The following is a 9,240-nucleotide window of genomic DNA, read 5'->3' as shown; positions in this document are numbered from 1 at the left end:
AACAACCAAATTCTTTTCCCCTCTGTATCTCGGTCGATCAAAATTAATCATCGCTTTTAACGATGAATATGTTATATTAATATCATAATTACAATAAAAAATTAAAAGACACATGAAAACATTTGAATTCTGTTCTGTAAAATTTTTAATTTATTTTTTTCCTCTCAATATTAAAATATGTTGTTTTTTTTTTTGGCTCGGGAATCAAAATCTACGTTAGCGCATTTGATTTTGGTGGACAAATTTCAAATATGAAAATATTTATCGAGGGCAAAAAAAATTGGTTTCCCTGGACAAACGCTCACTCACACCAACCATCAATTTTTATTAAATGGCACCCTCTTTATTTACATTTACCGCGTTTTCTTTTGTTTTCCTCTTTCTCTCTCTTCCCCGCACACAGAACACAGAGACACTTTTCTTTCTCGATCCGAACCTAACAAAACAACAAGACAACCACGAGAGTTGAGTTCCGCTCCGTTGTTTTCAATTTTCCAGTGCCATCTTCTGTTTCATTGCGACTGCGATCAACATTTCTATTTTCCTCGTTAATCTCACCCTCACGGGTTGCCGCATCTTCCTCGTCGTCCAATCGTCAGGGTTGTTGGGTTGAGGGTTTTTCTCTGGTTCTTCCGCTCCGGTGTCATGCCAACCTATGTGTGGTGGTGATAGTAGCAGCTTCGGGTGTGTGGCTGCCGCTGGATGTGTGTCGGGTGCTTGATAAATGCGTGTTACCGGGGATCTAGGGTTTTCGAGCCTGGTCCTTGTGGTGGTTTGTGTTGTGCTGCCGGTGATTGGCTTCGTGATTCGTCGTAAATGGCAGGTCTCGGAGGCCAGGAAGGATGAGATCAAGAGGCTTTTGGTTTTGGCCGCGGAGGAAACTGCCAGGGCCGAGAAAGAGGCGTCCTATGAGTACGGCACAGCGGTTTCCGCCGCTCCGAGCAATCTATGTGCCGTGTGCTATTTTCCCGCCACCGCGCGCTGCGCGCAGTGCAAATCCGTTCGCTACTGGTGCGTTTTCAAATTGTGCTTAAGAATTCCAGTTTTCATGTGGCATTGGCTGTGGTTGTTTGTGGGGGTCGTTTTTTCATGCTCTTATGATTACAATTTGCTGTGCAGAACTTTTAGTAATTTTTGTTTAGGGTTGAAAATGGGAATGTTGACTCTGATTTCCTTTTCTGGAGTGCATCTCTTCTGGTTTCTTAAACAAACTCCACACTATGTTAAATTTGTATTTACTTAATTATTAATATTATATACCCACAAAGATAAACATGCGAAAAATTAGGCTCGTTTTAGTATAAGTGTACTAGAAGAGCTCTTCGACAAGTGCAGTCCATTATGTACAGGAGATCAGTTGGCTGTTCCTCTCTACAAACCGCTGGCTATTGTTAATGGAAATAAAAATCATGCCGCAACTTTTGCCAGGTGCTTTAGAATTGTGGTTCATTTAATGATTAATAATTTATCTTCTGTGGTTTGGAGAATATGACAATATGGTTTTGATTTCGCTTTCGTGACCCCATTTACATTCTATGTTGAATAGTTTAGCTGATTGTGATATTTTGTATTAGTGGTTCAGATTCGTTGCTTTTCGTCTGCATATTTCCGTGTGTTCTTTTTTTGTAAAGATAATGTCTTTAGTATGCATGTTTGGTTTGATGTGTTTCAGTTCTTTTGAGTGCCAAACTGTTCATTGGCGCCAAGGTCACAAGTTAGAATGCCGTCCTCCCAGCACAACTTGCTGGAGTGATGATGTAGCAAGTGATCATGGCCGCAAGCTAGTAGAGCAAGGCTACTCTGGAATCCATGTTGAGAAGTCTGAAAGTGAAGGCAAAGAATGTAAAGTAGCCTCTGAAAAGTCCCCAATTTCTGATATCTGCTTTTCTCCAAAAGTTTCACCTGGAAAGGATGGAAATATTAGAGTCGAGTCCCTTGCAGAGGGAAATATAACAGATTCTAATTCTGAATTGTCCAGTAACTCATTTTCTGGATTCTCAGCTTCCACGGGTTCTAATGATTCATCTGATGATTCCTCTGTCTGTGAGAGCATCATCTCAAATGAGCATGATGGATCCAAGGGACATACTTTTGTTGATCCTACCCTTGACATTCCTGATAACACTAGTGATGATTGCATGGGTGTAACCATGTCTACTTCACCAAAGTTTGCTACTTTGGTTGATTCAGTAGATGGTTTTTCTACAATGCATAAATTAAATCATACTGGACCTGGTTTTAGTAAAGAAGAGAGTAAGCTTGCATCAAATGGTAATCCAGGTTCAAGTATGTGGAAGGGGAAAACAATTGAGCCTTCTACAGTGGTTTCAGGATTCTGGGATAAAGCTCTTGATTCAAGAGGGATTAAAGATGATACTAAGAATGACACTCATCCATCCTGTTCTGATGAATCCACAGGCAAAAGGACTGTTTCTGAATCTTCATTTCACTTTTCATTCAGTACCATGTCTCCTTTGCATGTAAGAGATACCAAGACAAATGATTCTGTATCTGATGATGCTTTTCCAAACTGTATTGGGAATGATATGGCAAGTTCAGGATCAGCATCATCTGAGAATGACAAGATGAATTCTTCGAAGGGGAGGAATTTCTCGTTCATCAACAGCAAAGTTTCCAGTGTTAGGAGTTATGTTACTCCAAGTGGTTCTGAATCTGATCAATTGGAATCTAAAGACAGCTCTGGGCCACCTTTATCATCTTTCTCCCCTCAATCCTCCAGTGTTGACAAAAATTCAGTTTGTGCAGATGCTTTGAACTTCCATATCTTGCAATCAACTGGCTCTAAGGTATCCAATCATGTTGTGGACAACCGTGGCAGCACCTTGAAGTCCACTGAAATTGGATTCCTGACACGTGAACTTGCTGATTCTAATTTAGCTTCTGGAACTGAAGAACATTCTCATTCCAGTACAAAACAAGGGAATAATGACATTGAATCTGGCACTCAAACTGTCACTTCTTCTCAGGTTGCTAGCTGTTCTGCAAATTCTAAGAGTGGCTTGAAAACATCTGTTTTGAAAGTTGTTGATCAGTTTAGAGGATCAAATCTGTCAAAGCACTTTCCATTAGCTGTTGGGAGTGATATTGCTGGAAGACATAATGACAAGGTTCTTCTGGAACAAATCTTTTTGCATTCTTTTGTGCTTTGAAAGACAAATTACTGTTACCTTAACATTTATAATTGTTGCAGAGTTTTTTCCCTTATGAATTGTTTGTCAAGCTTTATAACTCGAACAAGGTGGAGTTATGCCCATTTGGTCTTATAAATTGTGGAAACAGGTAATTTCATATTGTTTATGATAAGCAACATGTTAGAAGATAATTGGTTCCTTCTTATATGTGGATTTATATATTTACAATACAATTTTGTGGTGTGTAGTATTTTCTTCTTTCCTTGCTGATAAGGATCATATATTTTGGCATATCAATGTGAAAAGTTAGGTTGTTGAAAGTGTGTGCAGAATCAATTGCTCCTCCACTTTGCTTTGTGTAAGATTTACTTTTTTTTTTGGTATTTTTTAACTTGCATTTTTTAAATTTTTTTTTGCAGTTGTTATGCTAATGCTGTACTTCAGTGCTTAGCATTTACTCCACCTCTGACTGCTTATTTGCTTCAAGGATCACATTCGAAATCATGTACGTATGCAATCATAGATTCCATCATGGAATCGTCACCTATCATGTTTATTGAATACTGTTTTGTAAGGTGTAACTGTTTCCCTTGGTAAAATATCTCCGATGTAAATTTTAGGTGCAAATAAAAAATGGTGTTTCACCTGCGAATTTGAAAGATTGATATTGAAGTCAAAGGACACAAAATCTGCGGTGTCTCCTATGGGCATAATCTCCCATCTACAGAATATTGGGAGTCAGCTTGCTAATGGAAGAGAAGAAGATGCACATGAATTTCTTAGGTATTTTTTACTCCTTTTAATCCATGTAATATACCATTTTATTGTTTTGTAATTCATTTTAAGTTAATGAATCATATGACATACTTGACAGGCATGTTATTGACACAATGCAATCTGTTTGCCTTATGGAAGCTGGGGTTAATGCATTGGGCTCATTAGAAGAGGACACTACTTTAATGGGTCAAACATTTGGAGGTTACCTTCTATCAAAGGTAATTTTATGTTTCTATTTGGTGAAGTAATACACAACTATCTTTATGTTTTTCTTCTTCCCCTGTCATTGGTGCAATACATTGTTGGCGTGGTTTGGAAATAGATAATTCTATTATTATTGTCATTATAAGTTTATAACATCTGCTGATTTGAAGTATAACAAGGACAATGAACATTCACCTCATTTGGCAGATAAAATGCATGAGATGTGGAGGGAAGTCTGAGCGTCAGGAAAGGATGATGGATCTGACTGTTGAGATAGAAGGCGAGATAACAACCCTGGTGGAGGCCCTTCGACGATTTACAAGCACTGAGACTTTAGATGGGGAAAACAAGTACCACTGTGTCAGGTTGGTTGACTTTTTGGATGCCTCTAGTCTTGATTGTTATCTTTGTAGATTAGAGTTGAGGGACTATAGTTTTTACCGTAGATTAAGTTAAAGGGAGTATGAGTTTTCAATAAATGAACTTCTAAATTCTAGTAACAGCCTAACAGGTCTAGCTGTTTGATTGCATTAAACTGTTGGCATAATAGGATAATGTAGATTTATTGTAACAGCCAAACTTAATATCGTTTCCTCTTAAGAATCATCTTGATGTTTTCAAAAGATGATTTGCAAAATAAGGGAAAACATTTAGGCATGTGCCTAATCCCAAGAGTAAGAATGGCTTGTAGTATATCTTATGTGGATCCTTTGCCTTTAGTAGTATTTAGTAGTGGGGAAGTTCTTTTGGTGATCTTCAGTTAAATCAGAATTTGAAAAATTCATGTTTATTGATTTTGGTTTAAATCTTCTCTCTAACTGATTTCTCGTTTGATGCATTATTTTCTTTGATTTAATCTTGTCTTGGCTGTACATAGAAGCATTGCATAATGCTAGTGTCACAAGTTTACAGCCTATGCCATTGATGATTGATATGCAAGATAATCTGTCAAATCAACCTTATAGAGTTGTGTTTTACTGTGGCCACCAAGTTATGAAACCATCTTTTCACAAAATTTTGGGTTCTAGCAGCCAAAAAAATGTTATTGTTTCTCCTCTTATTTTTGTGTCTGCAAGTGTTTTCTTATTTGGAGTACTTGTACTTATATGTTTTTCCTTATTGTTAATAAACAATTTCATTTTAAGATGTAAATCATATGAGAAGGCCAAGAAGAAGCTGACAGTTTCAGAGGCACCGAATGTTCTTACAGTTGCATTAAAGAGATTTCAGGTATTTCATGCATTAAATTCAAAGACAATATGTTATTTTAAATGCATTCTATGCATCCTTTATGCAGCGTTTCTTATTTGTTACATCTGTATTGCAGTCTGGGAAATTTGGGAAGCTCAACAAGCCTATTCAATTTCCTGAAATACTTAACTTGGCACCTTTCATGAGCGGGACTAGTGATAAATCACCCATATACAGATTGTATGGGGTAGTTGTTCACTTAGATATCATGAATGCTGCCTTTTCGGGTCACTATGTGTGCTATGTGAAGAATATCCAAAACAAGTGGTTCAAGGTTGATGACAGTGTGGTAAGTCCCTCAGTTTAGCCTCTGTTCCCAATTCTTACGAGCAATTCTACTTTGGTTGCTAAATGTACTTTTCCAGGTTTATGTTTATCTTAATTAGTAGTCCACTGTCCTTCCTGTTTCATCAACTGAATTCCCATAACCGATACTGTTATTTCTATTTCTAACACTGAGGTAGTGAACATTGTAAAACCTAAATTAATCACCAATGCTTTAAAAATATGAATAAAAATAGCAGGCATTTGGCACAGCTATAGTGGCGGAGCCTCCCCTGGCCTCTACAAGGGCCCACTGTAGTGGAGAGGTTAATTGTAGTGGCTGTTGCAGATGCAATAGCGGTGCTATGGGACTATTCCAAAGAAGTCCTCTGAAGTCTGAACAGAGACATTTGGGCCTGTTTTGCGGATTTCATTTGCCAAAAAAATATTTGGCTTACAATATGTCAACCCAGTCCTTGTTTCTCTCGTGTCTTCTCAAACCTTGCTCTGCCTCTCCTATGTTGACATCACTGCTGCCTCTGTCTTCTCCAGTGACTGTGTCTGGTGTCTCTGGCGAGTGCCTCTCTTTTTTCTGGCTAATGCTGCTCTTCTGTTCTGTCTTCTCTCTTATCTTTAGCAAGCTGATGCTGTTTTCTCTTCTCTCCTATATAATAAATTTTGGTACAGTGACTGTTCCGCCTCATGCAACTATCCAGGATTTAAAAAAACTGTTATGAACAGGTAATTTGTGGATTTGAATACTTGAGAGCAACCCAGTGCATGAGGGTCTCATCATCTCATGTTTATAGAATGAGATTTGTAGGTCACAAGGCAGCATTGTTACCTTCTTGTCCAAAAGAAAATTTAAGAAGACTAAATTAGCCAATTTCCTCCCAAAATCATTTTGTTCTGGGATGAAAGTACTGTTGAGTTCAGTGGGTGAATGTGTCCTCAAATATTTGATGTATTACTAAACAGGAAGAAATGTATAGAACCTTTGTTGTGGTTATTACTTGTATTGTACTTGGGTTAACCATCTGTATGTCTTGCAGGTGACAGCTGTTGAATTGGATAGAGTCTTGACAAAAGGAGCATATATGCTTTTCTATGCAAGGTAACCCAGGTTTTTTTTTTTTTCCTGGCCTGGCCTGGCCTGGGGAGAAGGGGGTGTAAACCGAACCAGAAATTGAATTGGCAAGAGCTGTTAGTTATGGTTCAACGGGTTCAACAACCTACTAAATTAATGGACCAAATGGTTGAATTTGGCATGGACCACATATTAAGAAATAATTGGACCAGAAACAGAGTGTATTCACAGATTGACTGGTTTGAACCAGTCAGTTTCCATTGATGGGTGGTTTCATTGATCCTTTTATTTTCATTTTTTCTTGTTACCTTCTCTGATTAGCTGAATCACCTTGTAGGTGCTCGCCAAGGGCCCCAAGATTAATTAGGAACAGAATACTGTCCCCAGATTCAAAACGTAAAGTCAGTGGAAAGACTCTTACAACGAAAGCAAGATCTATATCTACAAATTCTGGTGTTGCTGAACATGTCAACAGTTCCATTTCTCCAGATGACTCACCTGCCTTGGACTCTTTCTATTCAAAATTTCACCACCTGAAAAGGATTTTGGAAGAAGACTCGTCAAGTGATAATTCATCCCTTATCAGCAGCAACTCCGATGAAGGTTCTTGTAGTACAGATAGCACCCGTGATTCAACTAGCACAGATGACTTCTCTGAATATCTTTTTGGTGATTCAGGGAATGGCTGGAGTAGTGTGTGGAGGAATTCTGATTCTGACACATCTTCATCATCCTCATCTTCTCCCTTGAATTTGCGACATTCACCCCTATCTGATATGGACAGGTATGATTCAGTTTCTCCTGATGCAGAAGGCTCGCGAGGGATAGATGTTTCTCGTTTGTCTTCTAACACAACTTTACAGCATAGAAAGTTAGATAGTAGGATTAGTAGCAACAGTAGTAGTAGTAGGGAGACTGACTCTTGTCTGAAACTAGGATCTAACCATTTTAATGATATAGACTATGGTGTATTATGTAGAAAGCCAAGGAAAAGAACGGATTTATATTTTATCAACAGGGAGTTCCGGAGCTAATAACGAGGGATGCTCTACCAATGTACTCGTTGGAGGCGGCATTCTTTTTACAAAGGAAAATTAGACACATCAGTTTGCTAACAACTAACTAGATGTAGATATAGATTGCTGTAACTTTTATAAAGGTTCGGTGGAATTTATTCTATTATTTTAAATACGATTACTTGAAATAAAGGATAATATATTATTTTTCTTATTCTTGTATTTATTTATAAGTTTAATTATCAATTTGATTCTCAAATTATTTTAAAAGATTCAATTTTATTTTAAAGTTTTTTTTTAAATCCAGAATTTTGATTCTTTTTGTCCAATTAAATTGATGCTGATAAGATTGTGACTTTTAACAATTTTCATACAAATTATAGTGATTTTTAACTCTCATTATATTTATTATTATTTTTATAAAATGAAACCGTTTTTCATTTCTTCTTCACTTGTGCTTTCATTCCCCAAGTCCAGGAGAGAGGAAGAAACCCTAACTTGCGACAGTGCCCAACATGGAGCCTGGCAATGGCGGGCTGTAGGCGAAGATTAGTGGTTCAATGTGGGTTTAGTCGTTGACCCCTTCATCTTCCTCGTCAGATCAACAAAAGAATAGTGCTAGGGATGGAGTGCTCATTTGGATTGGGGGTGCATCATTATTTGAACTGTTGTTAGAGCAATGACAAAAAAAAAAAAAAAAAATTGCTTAGGGAAACTGAATGCTTGGATGACGATGGTTTCTGCAAGTTTTAGTGAAGTGAAGGTGTAGAATCCGGACCTGGGGAATGAAGGCGCAAGTGAATAAGAAATGGGAAATGGTTTTATTTTTTTAAAATAATAATAAATATAATCACGGTCTAAAATTGTTTCTATTTGTAAAAAAACTCACTGGAACTCCCAATCATACCGGAGTCAATTTAATCTGTGATGGAAATGATCATATTAATGTATTTTTAAAAAAATTAGGATTAAATTGAATTTTTTAAAATAATTTGGAATCAATTTTTTTTATTATATTGTGTCTGTTATGATTAATGTGTGACCTTGGCTTAATTATTTTTATTTAAATCTAACCTTTTATTTTTTTAGTTGTTATAATCAAAATCTTGTGATTAACTTTTTGTAAAATTATTAAATTGTTTTTTCTATTAAAAAAAATAAGTGAGATTTGAGATATAAAATAATTTAAAATGCTCAAAAGTAAAAATATATAGTTAAAGGACATTATAGAGATTAAATTACAATAATTAAAAAAAATTAAAGAACTGAATTTAAATGAATGAAGAATTAAAACCACTCATTAATTATAATAATGAAACTACAAGTATATTTAAACTTATTTAATTTTATGCTTTTAAAATTGAAATCTGTCCATTTCAAAAGAAAAAGAATTGAAATCTGTCACCTTTTAGAGAAATATTAGTTGGTTCATTAATTTCATATAAATTTTTTTTATTAATGGTATGATAAAGAAACAAAAAAAATTTAG

At 36.4% G+C, this 9,240-nt stretch overlaps 1 protein-coding gene across 3 annotated transcripts; it reads left to right on the top strand.

Moving 5' to 3' along the window:
* Window positions 1–301: 301 nt before the first annotated feature.
* Window positions 302–8,765, top strand: LOC100795674 (ubiquitin carboxyl-terminal hydrolase 17). 3 transcript variants are annotated; one of them, XM_006578197.4, is made up of 12 exons: window positions 302–1,011; window positions 1,673–3,128; window positions 3,212–3,300; window positions 3,572–3,657; window positions 3,773–3,935; window positions 4,027–4,147; window positions 4,341–4,498; window positions 5,279–5,363; window positions 5,461–5,673; window positions 6,701–6,762; window positions 7,073–7,519; window positions 8,229–8,765. In XM_006578197.4, exons 1-12 carry the CDS (start codon window positions 725–727, stop codon window positions 8,302–8,304), a joined length of 3,243 nt encoding a protein of 1,080 aa, XP_006578260.1. In that variant the 5' UTR covers window positions 302–724; the 3' UTR covers window positions 8,305–8,765. The 3 variants fall into 3 exon arrangements, with proteins under 3 accessions (XP_006578260.1, XP_003523774.1, XP_006578259.1); XM_003523726.5 differs by having other exon boundaries at window positions 303–1,011; window positions 8,224–8,765; XM_006578196.4 differs by lacking the exon at window positions 8,229–8,765 and having other exon boundaries at window positions 306–1,011; window positions 7,073–7,965.
* Window positions 8,766–9,240: the final 475 nt, after the last annotated feature.

Source organism: Glycine max, chromosome 4 (assembly GCF_000004515.6).
Source record: "Glycine max cultivar Williams 82 chromosome 4, Glycine_max_v4.0, whole genome shotgun sequence".
Taxonomy (NCBI): Eukaryota; Viridiplantae; Streptophyta; class Magnoliopsida; order Fabales; family Fabaceae; genus Glycine; species Glycine max.
Note: the sequence above shows the minus strand (reverse complement) of the source record. Positions and strands in the feature narration are given on the sequence as shown.